Source organism: Poecilia formosa, unplaced genomic scaffold (assembly GCF_000485575.1).
Source record: "Poecilia formosa unplaced genomic scaffold, Poecilia_formosa-5.1.2 Scaffold204, whole genome shotgun sequence".
Lineage (NCBI taxonomy): Eukaryota > Metazoa > Chordata > Actinopteri > Cyprinodontiformes > Poeciliidae > Poecilia > Poecilia formosa.
In genome coordinates this window covers 35,693-53,190 of record NW_006800143.1, presented here as the reverse complement: position 1 = coordinate 53,190, position 17,498 = coordinate 35,693, and the positions used below count along the sequence as shown (strand labels likewise).

Genomic DNA, 17,498 nt, shown 5'->3' with positions numbered 1-17,498 from the left:
CTAAAAGGTGCGGGCTGCAGCTTGGAATAAAATTCAGTTCAATCTGGAAAGACTCAGACGGACAAAAAGGGGAACAATTAAAAGATTTAATGACAGGAATGAATAACAGTTCTTTGGCGCTCGGACCCCGGCAGCGAATTCGAGCTGAGATTTGAACATCGAGTTCACTCGATGTGAACTCGATGAACATCCCGATAACTGATTAGGGATGCTCTCCCCCCGGGGCCTGACGCTGGTGGTGGTCAGGAAAGCGTGCTATCCTAGAGAGCTGAAGGATGTGGGTGGAGAAGGGGAGGTGGTGGGTTGAACGCAGCTGGGAAGCTGCCGACGGCTTGGGTGTGGATCCTTTATGCAGAGCCTGATTGCTGATTGAACGCGCCGGGTGAGGTCCAGTGCTGAGGTCGGAGATGAGCATGACGTCAATGGGCGAATGGAGGCAGCGGAGTCTTCCAGTCTGAACTTCCGCTTTAGCTCCATTTCAACTAAATCCCTGCGAATGTCTGATTAGTTAACGGGTTCATCGGGAGTTTGTTTAGAGAACGTTGGTGATCAAACAGCCTCATGAAGACAAAAAAAAAAAACTTAAACAGACACATCAGACAAGGAGAACATTAATTTGAGAAACAACCAAGAGCCGTTTGGTGACTGAGGAGGAGCTGAAGAGATTCACACGGCCCAACCTTCTGACTCAAACATAAAACACTGTGTGTGGAGGTAAACTAACACTGCACGTCACCATATACAGGTGAAATATGTGGCAGAGGTGACATCATGTTGTTTTCTTTAGCAGGGACAGCGAAAACGCTCAGTTGGGCAGCGCTGGAATAAAAATGTTTAGAGTCAGCAAAATACAAACTTGAGACTGGTGTGTTGGATCAGAACAATAACCTAAACATACACCTAAAGCAACAATGCACATGTAAATCTGTGGAAGGTATGAATGTGTAGAATGGCCCAGTCAAAGCTCTAGTTTCAATGCTGGTGAGATTCTGCAGTGAAGTTTTGGTTATAGATATTCTTTATGCGGTCTAACTGACTTTGCTCTCCTTTGTGAAGAAGAAAGCAAAATAAACAGATGCAGCTGTAGTTTACATAGCCAAGTAGTTCTATAAATTGTTGACTCAGGGAGCTGAATGCAAATGAATGCTACACTTTTCAGATTTAATTTGTAAAAAAAAAAAAAAATTGTCTTAAGGTTGTGATTTTTTTTTTCCAAGCTGCTGCATTTTTAGGAAGTACAAACCATTTTCATTTAACACTGAACAAAACCAATTGAGACTGTTTTCGCATGCGTCATGTAGCATCAGCACGAAAGCACAAGAATAAGACAGGATTCAAATCTCGTTTTGGGAATTTAGCAAAACTTTACCACTCTGGCTATTCAAACTGATGAGATTACAAAGATTTCTCAGTTAATGCAAAAGTTACTGCACAAAATCAGACGAAAGATATGCATGGAGATAAAAGTTTGCAAATGCACAGGTGTACCTGAGCTCTCATCCTGATAATGTGTTGCTGTTATTGCAATCACCAAGTTATTGAAGGTTCACTTGTGGCAGGTCATGTGAAGTGAATCATTGCCCCGCTGACAGTAATAACAGCAGCCACCAACTGTGCATTTTAAGCAGGTGCTTTGTGCCTTATTTATCATTCTGAATGACTTGAAAGGCGCAGAAGACGGAATCAAAGACAAACTCCTCTACATTACATTTTAACCTCAAAGTACGTTGGGCAGGGTAACATTTTTCTATGGGTGCTCTCAGGTTGACTGCAAATGTGCCATTTGAGTGACAGTCGAGCAGTCGTGATAGCATAAATGGGACACGGGGACAAGGTGAACTCTCATTCTTTTTTCCCCCCCCCACACACAGAAAGTTATTTCTTATCATCCAGAATATGTCATGGTGTACTTTGGGTGTGCTTAACTTCCACTGACCTTTAAAGGGGGCTGATTATTTCCTTCCACAATCTTCACCCGGCAATACGCTGCCAGCACAAAGGGAGATTCCAGACCTGCTGCTCTGATAATTTCAGCTCTCGCTGCAGGATTGAGAGAACCAAAACCTGCAATGCCTGCCACTCCATTATCGCAGGGCTGCCTCCATCACCACCCTCGCTGCAGGTACACTGTTAACACTCACCTTGAGCGAGTGGCTTTTTCGGGACACGTCTGTTTTCCTTTGTTCGGGAGTTCTGGGTGTTCTTAGAGGAGTGACCTCCATATTGGTTTAATTTCTTACTTTGGTAAGAAACCTTAGTATAAATTCAACTTTTGTGGTAGCAGCTTAACTACGACTGAAATAATAATAAAAAAATAAAAACAAGCCCAACCCATATTTCCATACGTCTATTCAGTGTTGATAAGTAATTACTCTAAAAATCTATGACACACCTTTTGGTATCCATCTTAATTCCCAATAAAATAACTGTGAAACAACTCCATGGCTTTCCTTATTTAGTGGTATAAATACGATGCGATACAAAGTTCAATTTCTCTTAGGCAAAGTGAGAAAGAAAGGAGAACATGGAGGTATGCCCATTAAACTTCATGATTCAAGAATCCGTAAAGACTATTTCAACTTGCCAATGTCTCCAGATAAGCTAATATAAATTAAAAAGACCATAAAGAAACTAGAATTAAACAAACTGTATCATAACTCACGTTTATCTGGTCACCAGACACTCAAAAGGATGGCAAGGTAGATAAGAAATCTCCAGAATGAACCGTTAAAGAAATAAAGCAAAGACTGGTGCCTTTAGGTCACCATGTGTCCATAACAAACGTTAAATGCTATATGATCTACAGAAAAACATTCTACATAGGAAATTTTGTCAAGCAGCAGAAAAAAGTATTCCCTCTCCTTCCATTACAAATGTAAATGTATGTAGTAGTCTTAACTTTGCTGGGACAAAATGGGAACTTTGATTTGATTATCATTTCCGCAACAAACAATCCCGATAGGCTTGGTATGAAACGAAGGAAGAACATGTGGAAAAACACCTACTTTCCCCTGTTATGTGAAGCTTCTGAACACAATGGCAGCATTTTGTTGTTTTAGTAGATATAACCATCCTGAGCGGCCATCTCAATCCCCAGAACTAAATCCTACAAAAAAAAAAACAAAAACAAAAAACATTGGGGTGAGTTGAAGAAATAAGTCCATTACCCAAGACTCTGGATGATCTAAATAGAAAAAGAAAGTGTAAATAATAACTGTTAAGTATCCCGTTAAGAGCTCTTCTGCTGATAAAAGGGAGTAAGTACTAACAGCCAGGGTACCAGTAACAGTGCCACTGGTGATTCTGTTCAAAGAAAAGAAAAAAAAACATTATTTCTCAACGTGGGGATTTTTTTTTTTTTTCCAAATGAATAAAAACAGCAAATTATCAGTTGGATTTATCTAAATGAATCATTAGAGCAGAAACGCCGTTCTTGAAAATCTTAACTAAGTTCTCCTTTTGGCACCGTCCTCCCAGGTCGAACGAGACGGCTCTGCTTTCCTCAACAAAACTTTAGCCAGTGTCAGAAGACGCCCGTACCTCGAGCTGAGGACGCTGAACATGCTGAGAAAAAGAGCGAATCCAAAGGGGACCAACAGGTCCTAATGCTTAGTAGATTCCTCTTCTGCTTGTGGTAATCTGGTAATCAGTAGTTCTAGGGGGTCACATCTATCACCCAGGGAACAAATAAAAGTCTGACTGTGTCCTGCTCCCGATCACCTCAGGAGGAAATGTGAACCAGATAAATGATGGCCCTGTTTCAGGAGAGGCTCAGTCTGTTGCCAGCGATTTGTGGGCAACAAAGTAATTTCGATACTGTTCTTTGTATTGATAGATGAGGCTGAAATTTAATATAGAGCCAATTTACTGGTATGGGGTAGAGGAATGGAGCTGCGGTTATCTTCCCTCTTTTCCCCCCCGCTTCTCTCCAATCCAGCTGAAAATTAGAGTCGGGAAGAGGACAAACAACACAAAGGGTAATATTTTTGACAAAGCTCTCCTATTAACTACCCCTACTCCTCCTTAATACGAATCTTTCATGTGAGGAGAGATCACCTCCTGTACTGAGGAAGGCTGCATTACTGTTTCAGTGTGACAATATTCACCCTTGGCAGATTTGTTTTTGCTTGTTTGTTAGCGTAAATGTGTCAGATTATTAAATACATTACAATATTGGGCAAATATATAAGTCTATTAGTTAATAGAAAAGCTGTTTTAAATTAAGATTTATTTATATATGGGGGGGAAAGCTGTCCATGCCAGCCTAGCTTTATGTTAAAAATCAGTCATACGCAATAGTTTAATCATGAGCTCATTTTGAAACCACATTTTTTTCAATTTCATCAGTCAAACTCAGACCTGATTACTGTCAGACGAATCAAATAAAAAAAAATCTATTAATAAGAATCTGTCTAAACACATGAAGCATGCTAAAGGATCACAGAAAGCAACTTGTGATGTTGTAAGTGAAAGAAAAAGAGCCTATATTGACAGTTATACCTATAGAGAAATACAAAGGCATTTCTGCAGCTTTTGGTCTCCTACACACCACAGGGAGAGTCTGTCTTCCCCACAAAAAAACCTGCATAACGCTGGTATCACTGCAGATGCTGCACTATCAGTCTCCATTTTTCCCTCATTCGTGAACAAAATTTCTCGACTTGGGACAGGATCTCATCCTGAAAATATTTTACTCTTTTCTGGCTCAAGACCCTAGTCTTGGATTTCGAGAAGCAGATTTTTTTTTTTTTTTTTTTTTTTTTTACAGAGAGTCATTTTCCACAACTCGGGAGAACATGATACAGCAGTAAACCTTCCCTGTCAAAATTATTACAATAGCACATTGACAACTCACCCGGGATATCACAAACTCACAACGTCTGACCCCACACTGCAGGCCTCACTTGGCTCTTTTATGGTTAGTATTTATGATCAGGAATAAGAAAGAGAAGAACCAGCAATGGCATCCATGAGAAACTTAAAAGGCCAAAAACAACAGCTGACCAAAGAAAGCACAAATGCCTGTTTCATATTTGCCAAAAAAAAAAAACCATCTTGATGATCCCTAAAACTCTGTGAAAAATATTCTGTGGCCTGGGAAGATTTAAGTGAAATTTTTTGGAAGACGTGCGTCACACTAGCTGGCTTGAAACACATAATTTCACAAGAAGAACATCATGCACACAGTAAAAAAAAACAAACAAAAAATCTCAGCTATCCCTGACTTAGAACAGTTCTACAAAGAGTAAAATTCAATAATAATAATTTCAGTTCAATTTCAATGGCCAGTTTTTGCAAAATACTCCACGAAGGGTAAAACAATCAGTTATTAGGCGTGAGGGACAGCTACTTTTAAAATGGGATCAAGTTGCTTGTGTTAATTTGAAAACGGCACTTTTTTGTATTTGCTCAGGCTACCTCTATCTGATATCAAATTAGTTTGCTGAGACACCCTCAACACATTCAAACATTCAAGAGTGTCAAAAAAAAAAAAGCAAGAATAGAAGAAACCTGTTAGCGATTCAATACGTTTTGCCAGCTCTTGTGACTTATTGGAGCTCAATATGCAATTCAATAAACACACGGACAAAACACAAAAAACAGTTCAACAGATTGAAATGACACCTATTTCCACAGGGGTGGTTCTTTATTTTACATTTCTGACGCCTGCAGGGACTTGAAACGCAGAGCTTTGCGAACAACACGGACACTCGCTGAGTCACAGCGAGCCCTGCAAACCTCCCCGAGAACTTGCTTTCATGCCGAGCATAAGACCTTGGAGGGAGCCCTGCAGCTGGAATACACTTTTCTTTTTCATGGTCCAATGCTGGATGTGCCGGGCAACCTACTGTTCTTGTCATCTAACAAGAGACTGCTCGCTCCTGTGCCCACATGGTGATGGTGGGAAAGAGAGATTGTCTGCTTCACCGGGGAACCCTGAGAGGTGCATGTGTGCAAAGACTTGAGAACCTATCGCCTGCAGTTTTGTCAAAGGAAAGGTTAAGCGGTTTATTCAAGAGGACATAGTTTGAAAATTGCAGCTAAATGAAATGTGTTTGGAAAATAGTTTCACTGACAACACCCCAGATTGCTTGCATTATGGGAGCATCGCTTTATTGATCAGGTTACTTGGTCGTGTAATTGTCTTAAAAGTGACAAAATGAGTATTAATCAGACCTTGATTAACCTACTGAGTTCTGTTTTCCACTCCAGAAGAGGAGTTGCCAGTGTCCCGAATAAATTCACGCAGTTTTGCTTGTTTGTGATTCAGCAGCACGGTCGCATTTACATGATGGGTTAGGTCCGCTTTCTTGCACACGTAAACGCATTTGCTGATGTCTGTGCTGAGTAATAACAGCTGGGAATGACAGATTCCAGACACAGTCGGGATGCTGACGCAGCAACACTGCCACCTACAGACGACATTTATACAGCATGCTGAAGTTTTATGTGCTGAAGCCAATGCAACTGATTTATCTCCATCCATCCATCCATCCATCCATCCATCCATCCATCCATCCATCCATCCATCCATCCATCCATCCATCCAATGGATCATCCTCATCAGGAAGCGTGTATCAGAGTTTTCCCACAGCATATGCTCATTTTCATAGTCAGCAATTAAAAATACACACACAAATGCTAAAAAAAATTACAACTCGTAAGGCAATATTTCACAGTAGCTTTCAAAGCGAGCCATCTGTCACAAAATCCTGTAACACCTCCCTACCCCCCTTCTTTTTTTGATGAGCAGGACAAAAGCAAGTGTTGGAAACCAGATGCTGGAGGCAAAGTGAAGTCGTTGCCAGAAAAAAAAAATAAAAATCTGAAAAGTCCTTCTCACCACCAACAGTTAGCACTGATTTTGCAAAACTAATTGCTGCTCATAATTAACTTTCCAAATAGTGGTGGTTTATTTTACTGTGATTGGCTAAAGGAAAGGCAGAAAATGTAGTACTAAATTATGTTTTATGAAATATGGAATTTAACCTAACTCTGTATAAATGTGTGGATGAATAAAATACTAACAAAAACACATATGCAATTCAGTAACTTTTAGGTAGTAAAATCCTGTTTCTAAACAAAAATATCCATTGCATTCATAGAGTTTTTAGTCATGGATTATTTCAAAATGGATTCCAAATAATTTCTGTGTTAAAACCATTAAGGTTCTTCATAAGTTGCTTCACAGTTGCTAAAGTTTTCTTAAGGTGTCATGTTTTGGTGATGGCTCTCCAGGTATTTTATTATTATTTTATTTTTTTTTTGCAAAAATAGGCAGGCATGCCCTTCAAATGAAATGTCACCCACCAATCTTATAATGGCCATATAATGTTTGAAACCACCAGCAGCAAGCTATTAGCATCATGTTTCACTGCAATTTGGCTACCTGTACTGGAAGAGCCAGACAACAAAAAGGTATAACATTTTCTGTGATAAAAACTTGAAAAGCCTATCAAAATTAATGAAAATTAAAATTGTGGCTTATGTCAACAATCACAAATAATAAATGGTGTAAACAGCACTATTATAGTCAGCTTTTTAAAATAATATCAGTACGTTTATTTCACTTCCATATTACATATAAGTGCATAATTCTCTTGCTAATACTTCATACTGGCACCATTGACTTCACAGGTACATTATCAGTGAATTTCATCTACATTTTCTTTTTTTTATTTCATACCTCAACACTACAGTAGTAGCTCGACGTTCGTCTCGGCAGCATTGAGTTCACGGCTTCTGGTTTTGTGACAAACTATTACTGACCAAAGTGTGTTTTTTTACTTTTCCCATAAATAAATTAGGAAACTGTTTATTGTGGAGAGATATAAAACAACATAAATATATTCCCACATGTTCTCAGGTATTTTTTTTTATTATTATTACTTTTTTTTTTAGCCTTTTTCATTATTAATGACGGCGGAACCTTGGTCAGTCTCATGGTAAATGGGGACTAAATCAAGGTGGGACTGTTTGGGGCGTGTGGGAAGTTTCCTGTTTTGAAAATTAAACAACTGGTGTCATTAGTTCAGCGCTCAGAGGGATTTTGCACCAGCTTCTTTCGCTTTAGGTAATGTAGAATACTTTCTGTGAATAAAGTTAGCATGTAAATAAGTTTAGACAGGATTTCTGGCTAGAATGCTAATGCTAGCTGTAGTTTTAGTCGTGTCAAAGACAGCTAAATGATGGTGCTAATGAACTCCAACTCGCGTTGACATGAAGCTAACGATTGTTTTTGACAGCACATATATTAGCCTTAAGTCTTTTCGTTGAAAACTATTTTTTTTACCTGCTTTTTGAACATATTTCAATGACACTGAATACGTCCACTTATTGTCCCGTTTTCTGTCTATGGCATGTAGAGGTGTAAACGGTGGAGGAGCCATGCCTTTCCTCCATGGGTTCCGACGGATCATCTATGAGTACCAGCCGCTTGTAAACGCTGTTATGCGTGTGGTTGGGATAGCAGAAGAAGAGAGCAATAATGAAAACAGGTAAAGCGAGAGAAAAAAAAAACTTAATAGAAAGGATGATTCATTTTCAAGATAAGCTGTTTCTGCTTTTAGCAAACTATCTATTTGAAAATAAAACAAAATCTCCTTATTCTAATTTCTTACATTGAAAAATTTACTCAGTAGAGTGGTGTTTGCCATTATTATTTTTAAACATGTCTTGTTTCTTCTTTATTGTGAAAAGTCCCGAGGAAGAGTCCAGTCGGTGTAGCTCTCTGGTGAAGCTGCTGGAGCAAGAGTCCCAGTCTGAGGTGTTCCTGGAAGGCATCAGCTACGCCCTGTTTAAAGTGGCAGAGAGGGGACTGGTGTATGCAGCCAAGATCCTCCTACGATATGGAGCTGATATAAATTTTGAAGGTGAGCGTTCATAGGTTGATTCACAGATGCCACTTTTTTTTCCTCCATGAAAAAACAACTCTGACAAATTAATTAACAGTGGAGCAAAGTCAGCAACTACTGCCTCGTTTTTGATAGTGAAGGGGTAGACTTGTGGGTTTGTTTTTGCTCCCATATTTTTGGACCCCTCAAAAATGGAATCAAACTGCATTTGGACAAATTTGTGAAGTTTTGGTTAATTATCATTATAGTTTTGCACACAAATAAGAAAAAAAAAAGTATTAGAAATACTTGTTAAAGTTTAGTGTGACTCTTCTTCATCAGTCCAGCTCAGCCTGAGTGATGATTTGGAAACAAAAGTTGCTTTGTGATTTTTGTCTGCCCCATTTATAGGAAAAGTAAGGAAAGATAAACAACAACACTTCTGCATCTCTCCAATTCTCACAGTAAAAAAAAAAGAAAAGAAAAAAAAACTTTGTTCAGCACTGGACTAATGAAGCTGGCTTTTTTGGGGGGCGGGGGGCTCACTAGTTGGTTTTTTTTAAGGAAAAAAGTTAAGTTGGCAACCGTGCTTTCTCTGGTTTTGACCACAGCCCTGCTTATCTCCCTATGCTCATCCCCTCACTTGGCCAAGCCCCTCAGTATCTCTTTGCACCAAAATTTTTTCAGATATTGACTGCTTATGCTTTCACGGGGGCTTTATTTACACTTGTATACCAATATAATGATTATTTGGACACAGAGATCAATCAGCTACTCATAGAAATCAATGGATTTTTCCATAGATAGCATTGAACCTGAAAGTAAAGATTCTTTATTAATCATTTTCCTATATGCAAAGCTCTATTTTGTAGCTTCATCATTAGATGAAGCTTGAGAGGACCTTTCTGATGATCTTTGCTTATCCAAGTATTACCCATACAGGAAACATGACATACCACTGTCTTCACTGTGCAGCATCAGATTCTTTCTATGTTGCTACACAACCAGGCTTCAGCTTAAACTTTGCTGTAGTGACCTCTTGTGGTTTAAGACATGCGTGTCCTGTGGGACATAATTAGTGGATCCATGCAGAGGCTCCTTTATTCATCTCTCGCTTCTCCTGAATACCTCTCCCCTGTGAGTTGGCACTGACAAATGTTCTGACAAAGCATGCAAAGTGCTCCACATTCCCTGTTTTCTAGTTTTTCCTCTTAATTCCATTCATACTGAAAATGTAGGCCACAAGCTTTCAGAGGAGCAAAGCAAAGATAAAATGTACATTTAGTTATTTGTCCGCTTTTTTGTGCGTGTACAAATATTGAAACTGTTTATTAGATTAAAAAAAAATCACTTTGAAGATTATTTTATGTTTCTTCCTCTGTCTAGACCCTGTGTCATACTACAATCCTCTACATATAGCCGTTTTAAGGAACAGGCCAAACATGGTGAGGCTGCTGGTTGGACATGGAGCGGACATTGAAAAGAGGGACAGGGTGAGTTTCTATCTTGCTTTCTCCCAATTCATCGCCTTCCCGAATCTGTAAACAGCACCTACTACACATCTGCAGATCCACGAGAGCAGTCCCTTGGACCTTGCAAGTGAAGAGTCAGAGAGACTGCCTTGCCTGATCACATTGCTGGACCTTGGTGCTGATGTAAATTCAAGGGACAAACATGGTATGTCGGACCGCCTTGCTGAAGCACATCAACTCATACATCTGTTTGCTCTAAAGTGTTTTTGCTTTGGTCTCTTTTCTTAAAGGGAAAACGCCTTTGCTCCACGCATTAGCTAGCAGCGACGGGCTGACCGTGCACAACACAGAGAACATCCGGCTTTTACTGGAGAGAGGTACTGCTGCTGACTCTTAAATGGTCTCCGGCTTCTCTGTGTTTGTCTGTTCTCTCTTTGGTTGGTCAAGTGTTAACTCAAACTTCAAATACTACAAGTGTAATTAATCTAATCTGATCAAAGCATTGGTTGTGAGTCTTGATCAAGGCTTTCTTTAAATGATCAGAGCCCTTAAAGAGACTCGGCCTCTGATGCTTGTCTACTCTCTAGTATTTTATGCATATAAAATGTGCCACTTGTTTTTGTTCACAAAATTGAACTGGAAACCAGCCATGTTGTTTTGGATTTCCCTAACAATTTAGGTGGCTTTGGTTTATCCCTTCTATAATGATGTAAATAGTGATGGAGTGGCTGCTGCATCTCTTAACTACTGGTGTTGTGTAAAGCTGCACAGAAAGCAGCTAAATCAAAGGTCATCAATTTTTATGACATTCAAAGCCAAGCAGAAGAAAAACCGTCTCTGTTTACAAGCCAAATTATCAACAATTCCCATTAAAACAAAATGTTAACATGCTAACATTAACCCAGCACCACAGCAGAGAGGTTCCATATAAGTAACATTGAACACTGTAATGTTGGTTATATTTTTAGAAACCTAAGGCTGTCCTTCAGAAACTGTTGTGGGGAAAAAANACATACCACTGTCTTCACTGTGCAGCATCAGATTCTTTCTATGTTGCTACACAACCAGGCTTCAGCTTAAACTTTGCTGTAGTGACCTCTTGTGGTTTAAGACATGCGTGTCCTGTGGGACATAATTAGTGGATCCATGCAGAGGCTCCTTTATTCATCTCTCGCTTCTCCTGAATACCTCTCCCCTGTGAGTTGGCACTGACAAATGTTCTGACAAAGCATGCAAAGTGCTCCAGATTCCCTGTTTTCTAGATTTTCCTCTTAATTCCATTCATACTGAAAATGTAGGCCACAAGCTTTCAGAGGAGCAAAGCAAAGATAAAATGTACATTTAGTTATTTGTCCGCTTTTTTGTGCGTGTACAAATATTGAAACTGTTTATTAGATTAAAAAAAAATCACTTTGAAGATTATTTTATGTTTCTTCCTCTGTCTAGACCCTGTGTCATACTACAATCCTCTACATATAGCCGTTTTAAGGAACAGGCCAAACATGGTGAGGCTGCTGGTTGGACATGGAGCGGACATTGAAAAGAGGGACAGGGTGAGTTTCTATCTTGCTTTCTCCCAATTCATCGCCTTCCCGAATCTGTAAACGGCATCTACTACACATCTGCAGATCCACGAGAGCAGTCCCTTGGACCTTGCGAGTGAAGAGTCAGAGAGACTGCCTTGCCTGATCACATTGCTGGACCTTGGTGCTGATGTAAATTCAAGGGACAAACATGGTATGTCGGACCGCCTTGCTGAAGCACATCAACTCATACATCTGTTTGCTCTAAAGTGTTTTTGCTTTGGTCTCTTTTCTTAAAGGGAAAACGCCTTTGCTCCACGCATTAGCTAGCAGCGACGGGCTGACCGTGCACAACACAGAGAACATCCGGCTTTTACTGGAGAGAGGTACTGCTGCTGACTCTTAAATGGTCTCCGGCTTCTCTGTGTTTGTCTGTTCTCTCTTTGGTTGGTCAAGTGTTAACTCAAACTTCAAATACTACAAGTGTAATTAATCTAATCTGATCAAAGCATTGGTTGTGAGTCTTGATCAAGGCTTTCTTTAAATGATCAGAGCCCTTAAAGAGACTCGGCCTCTGATGCTTGTCTACTCTCTAGTATTTTATGCATATAAAATGTGCCACTTGTTTTTGTTCACAAAATTGAACTGGAAACCATCCATGTTGTTTTGGATTTCCCTAACAATTTAGGTGGCTTTGGTTTATCCCTTCTATAATGATGTAAATAGTGATGGAGTGGCTGCTGCATCTCTTAACTACTGGTGTTGTGTAAAGCTGCACAGAAAGCAGCTAAATCAAAGGTCATCAATTTTTATGACATTCAAAGCCAAGCAGAAGAAAAACCGTCTCTGTTTACAAGCCAAATTATCAACAATTCCCATTAAAACAAAATGTTAACATGCTAACATTAACCCAGCACCACAGCAGAGAGGTTCCATATAAGTAACATTGAACACTGTAATGTTGGTTATATTTTTAGAAACATAAGGCTGTCCTTCAGAAACTGTTGTGGGGAAAAAATATCCTTTTGGCACATTTCCCAAACTGTGTAGACACTGTGCTGACACCATGTTGCTTTGTCACTTGCAGTGACATCTGCTGGATTTAGAAAGTCGTTACAGGCAAATTCAATAAAGACGGGAGTTTTTAGCTGGTTCATCCTCCTCATGCACGTTGATGCCTCAGCATTGTGGAAATGCTCTGGTTACAGTAAGACAAAACCTAGGAGCAAATCCTACATTTTTCACCTACAATATAAATAAAAGTTAATTAGGAAAATTGTCCATTCTTATCTGTGCCTATAGTACTTAGGCACTGTACCAATGAAGACCACAAAATAGTGATTAAACCTGGTGACTTAGTGCATGCTAAAGCTGTTCAGAACCCTTATACAACCAGCATGATACCAGCTTCAACAACAACCTACCTGTTGTAGAACATTCTGTCCAACTTGGTTGTTATTGAAACAGTTCAAGTTCTGATCAATGGCACTCCTGCAGGCATGAGGCAGAGACGCACATCTTTTATTATCTGGAGCAAAACTCACACAGTCGGTTGTACAAAATGGGTCAAAATACAATCTCGCAAAGTAGTTTCAGAGTTCTGAGAATCTTGCAGAACAAACTTCTAATCATTTTCCTGGGAGAAATTCTTTGACTCCGCCGAACGACGGCTGAGGGGGAGCACTAGTCTCCGCCGCAGCACCGCGATGATTGTTCAGCCTCCAGAAGAAAATTAAAACCGCCGTCAGGGGTCGTCTGAGGCTGCGTTACAAAAGCTAAAAGAAATAAAAAAAAAAAAGAAGAAAAAAAACAATTGCTTCTGCAGCTGTCTCCCCTGATTATTCACAAGCCGGCAGCCTCTTTAAATCCTTGAGGATCAGGAGGAAGGTTTGGGTTCAGTTTAGGCTACGGCAGCTCTTCCAAGTAAGTTTCAGATATTTCCTATTAAGAGTTTGTTTAATCTCTGTTGTAATTTTTTCAGATTTTGTGTTTGAACTCCGCATGTCCGAAATCAGAAGGAAGTAATGGAATAATACGAGACATGTTTCTCTGTCGTATAATTAATAAAACCATGCTGGTGTTAAGAAATGTTTGCTGAAAACAACTTAATCCACCTTTAGGAACTTTGTATGAAATAAAAACTACATAGCTGCCAAATGCATGAACCCAACTGATTATCGGTCTTAGCAGAGGTGTGTGTTATTTCTTCCAAACAGCCCAAGAAAACAAGTTAATACAAGAAATAATTGCCTTAATTTGTTTTATGTAACTTTTTTTTTTTTAGTTGCAAAGTGTATTCATACACTTGAACTTTTTTTTGATTGTGTCACATTGCAACCTCATGTTAGAGCACAAGTATAAAGTAGAGCAGAACAGACTTGTGGGTTTGATTTATTTATTTTTTTACTAAAAGTGTAATCTGAAAAAATTACAAATTAATGACCGGAGATGGTATCCATTCAGTCTGAGTTTGAGCTATGTGCAAAAAAATTCAGATTCTGTAGAGACGTGCTCCAAAACACTTGTAGTTATATATAGTATGCAGCAATCAGTGGTTCTCTAAAGTATAGGCTCAAGAGGGCTGATTGCCGATGCACACCACTCTTAAGGGTTTTTTTAGCGTTGCAAGAAATCTGGAAAACCATGCGTCCTTTTTTCTTTCACTTCACAGTTGCAATTTAATTTATCTCAGTTTGTCACGTGAAAGAGCAATAAAATGCGATGTGGTTTTACAAATGTAAGAATGCGTTTGGGGTTTATTTATTCTCATCTGTTTGTCGTTGCTGTATCCCTCGTCTCAAGGGGCCGATGTCAACGCTGCCACCGTAGACGGCGAAACGGTGGAGTCGTCCTTGGTGTTCCTGGTGAAGGAGGCTCTGGACGCCAGTGCGGAGGATGCCGCCGAGATCGGTAAATTCTGCCTCAAGGCCACACAGCTCCTACTGTCCCACGGCGTGGACCCCAGCTGCTGCCTGAATGAGGACGGCGAGGCCTCGCTGACGCAGACGAGCCTGGAGCACTTCGACTTGCTCTTTCCTCTGGCCGTGCTCCTGATCCAGAGCGGAGCCTCTCTGGTCTGCTCCCACCACAGTTCCTCCTGTTGGTCGGGTTACAGCCTGCTCTTCCAGAGGCTCCAAACCGCCCTGTTGCGCTGCACCGATCAGAGTCACGCCGCTGAGCTCCTGGAACAAGCGGAGATGTTGCTGGACTTGGCAAGGGTAAACGTCCCAACGCTGAATCTGCCTTCGAGGCCGGAGCTCCCTGTGGCCAACCTGGACTCCCACCCGTACGCTCAGGCTCTAATAGGTCTACACAATCGTGTAGTGGAGCGTGAAGGAAGCCCCCCGCCTCTACGTTGCCTTTCTAGGTCATTCATAAGGAGCTACCTACAGCCCTGGCCGCTGGTGGACAGAGTAAAAGCATTGCCTTTACCAGACAGACTGAAAGACTTTCTGCTTCCGGAACTCACCTACACCCCAAAGGCTGGCTGGGCCTGCTTCAAACCCCAACACACTCAGGGTTAATAGAAACTAATTAGCCTGAAATGAAATTGTAAATTTAGCTGTTGTATTTGCAAATTGAACAAAAAGTGACAAAACCTTAATGCCTTTTTTGTTCTGAATTATTTTTCTTTCCCCTACCACCCACCCTTTTTTTTTTTACATTGAAATACTGTTTTTACAATCTTTTTTTTTTTGTACAGCTAAATGTAAATAATTTAAAATGCTGCAGTACAAAATGAAACCACGTGATGGCAGTGTTGAATCACAGCAGCACACGCAATGAAATGAGATTTTTTTTTTTTCTTTGGCCATAAGCTTGTTCCATTTGCGTAGAATCCATCTACATCTTATGGCCTTTTTGTGGTGATGCTGTGTTTTGTAATTTATCTAAGTTTTTCCATATCATATTGGAATAAAATGTGATCAACACTTTTCTATTGGCTTGTTTTTACACTTCTTTGCATTCTCTAAAAATTGCTCCTGCCTTTAATTGTCCAGTAAGTGGCAGTGTAGCGCAGGATAGGAGTGCTGCACTCACAGGCTACCTGCACAAGGGGAATAATTAATGCCATGTATGTACCACATGGTTGTGCTCATACACCGAATCTCAGAATAGCCGCTAAATAAAGAGGCGCGAGTTAAAGGCAGCAGCACAGCAGGAAGAGTCTGCCTTTTGTAGCTTTGACATAATGTGGCTGCTGAAGTAGAAAGCTTTACCAAGCATTCCTAATGTTTCTGATTAAATACAGATGAATTCTCCTCTTTCCCTCACACTCGGCTTGTTCAACACTGCTTCAGCAAGAGAAACGCATGAAAAATAAAATACATAAATCCGCACTACGACGGTATAGGAGAGACTATAGGGTACATATGTGTTCATGTGTAAGTGTACGTGTGCCGACTAAACTAAATAGGACATTGTGTGTTATACAACTAACCCCTTCCTGACATTGCTGAAGCTGGAGTGGCTCCAAGGCTTGCAGGCGCTCCAGCTCCTCTTGGTTATCTAGGTCACAGCCTCTGAGGAGAAGAGCCTCAGCAGCAGCAGCAGCAGAGAGCTGCATGACACACGCTTCACTCTCCTGTCCGTCTGAATCTGCCTGCATGCTCTTGACAAAACCTCAACGCTGGCCCTGGTCGGACGAGGGAGGGAGGGAGGGAAGATGGGAGGCGGTTGAAGGAGGAAGAAGAGAGATATAGAGAGAGAGAGAGAGAGAGAGAAAAAAACATTAGAGATACACAGACAGGATGCGTGGAACGGTTGAGAGAGTGCGCTCATAGAGGACATATGAAAGAAAGCACCAATGGTTTAGATATACACCATACACAAGCTGCGGGAGCATAATCCTGACCACGCAGATGTGCACAGCAGTGACAGAAACGAGCCTCTTCCACCGTCTCCAATCCCTGCTAGCGGAAGGTGATGGAACAGAGATAGTGGGGGGAGGGCTAAGCCAGTAACTCTCCATCCAACGTTTATTGGAAAAACAGTGCGAGTGAAGCTCTGTACTGAAATTAGTTATTGATCTATCCTCTCCCCGAAGCCCGTGGGTCTTTCCCAGCACACCTGCTTATTCTCTGATAGCCTTTTCACTCACCGCTGTATACCAAGGGTCTCTGAGGGCTTGTACTTTTAGTATTTTGTACTATACCTGGTTAATTTGTCCAAAGTAGTTTAAAAATGGTTTTAATATAAGATTGTAATAATAGCTAAGTGTTAACCAGAAAGGTTGAAATACAAAAGCTTTTGAGCAATGTAAAATTGTTGAAGGAAAATAAAAACAACTAGAAATTATGAAACGGATGAGTCACAATCAGCTCAGAAGAGGTTAAGGAATTCAACAACACTTTCTTGGGCAGCAAACAGGCCTTAGCTGCTACGCCTCTCTAAAAAAAGAAAGGCTCCACCCTAGGTCGGACTTCAGGAAGGGCTTAGCGGGGCTGTAGCCCAGGGCCCCTAGGTTCTGGGTGGCCCAAATCTTTTTCCTTTTTTTTTTAATGAACAGATGTTTTGAAAAATTCTAAGCCCATATCAGTCTGAGATATTTTAATTTGTTGGATTTTCATGTAGCAAACCAATACACAACTATTCGAAAGCAAATGTCACGGTACCAACTCTAAACTAACCCTCGACTTGTAGAATCTCAGACTTAACAGAAAGCTTCT

General features: G+C 40.5%; 1 protein-coding gene and 1 long non-coding RNA gene across 4 annotated transcripts; one reads left to right on the top strand and one right to left on the bottom strand.

The window, feature by feature from the left end:
* Nucleotides 1-7,952: 7,952 nt before the first annotated feature.
* On the top strand, nucleotides 7,953-15,763 carry LOC103148376 (ankyrin repeat and SOCS box protein 6-like). 3 transcript variants are annotated; one of them, XM_016679210.1, is made up of 8 exons: nucleotides 7,953-8,074; nucleotides 8,247-8,280; nucleotides 8,367-8,498; nucleotides 8,701-8,873; nucleotides 10,221-10,327; nucleotides 10,403-10,511; nucleotides 10,597-10,683; nucleotides 14,632-15,763. In XM_016679210.1, the coding sequence occupies exons 3-8, from the start codon at nucleotides 8,389-8,391 to the stop codon at nucleotides 15,351-15,353; spliced, it is 1,308 nt and encodes a 435-aa protein (XP_016534696.1). In that variant the 5' UTR covers nucleotides 7,953-8,074; nucleotides 8,247-8,280; nucleotides 8,367-8,388; the 3' UTR covers nucleotides 15,354-15,763. The 3 variants fall into 3 exon arrangements, with proteins under 3 accessions (XP_016534696.1, XP_016534695.1, XP_007567162.1); XM_016679209.1 differs by lacking the exon at nucleotides 8,247-8,280 and having other exon boundaries at nucleotides 8,375-8,498; XM_007567100.2 differs by lacking the exon at nucleotides 8,247-8,280.
* Nucleotides 15,516-17,010, bottom strand: LOC107838046 (uncharacterized). The gene is made up of 2 exons (XR_001664106.1): nucleotides 16,659-17,010; nucleotides 15,516-16,465 (listed from the first exon to the last, which is right to left on the bottom strand). It is a non-coding gene; the product is annotated as an uncharacterized LOC107838046 (long non-coding RNA).
* Between the last annotated feature and the right edge of the window lie 488 nt (nucleotides 17,011-17,498).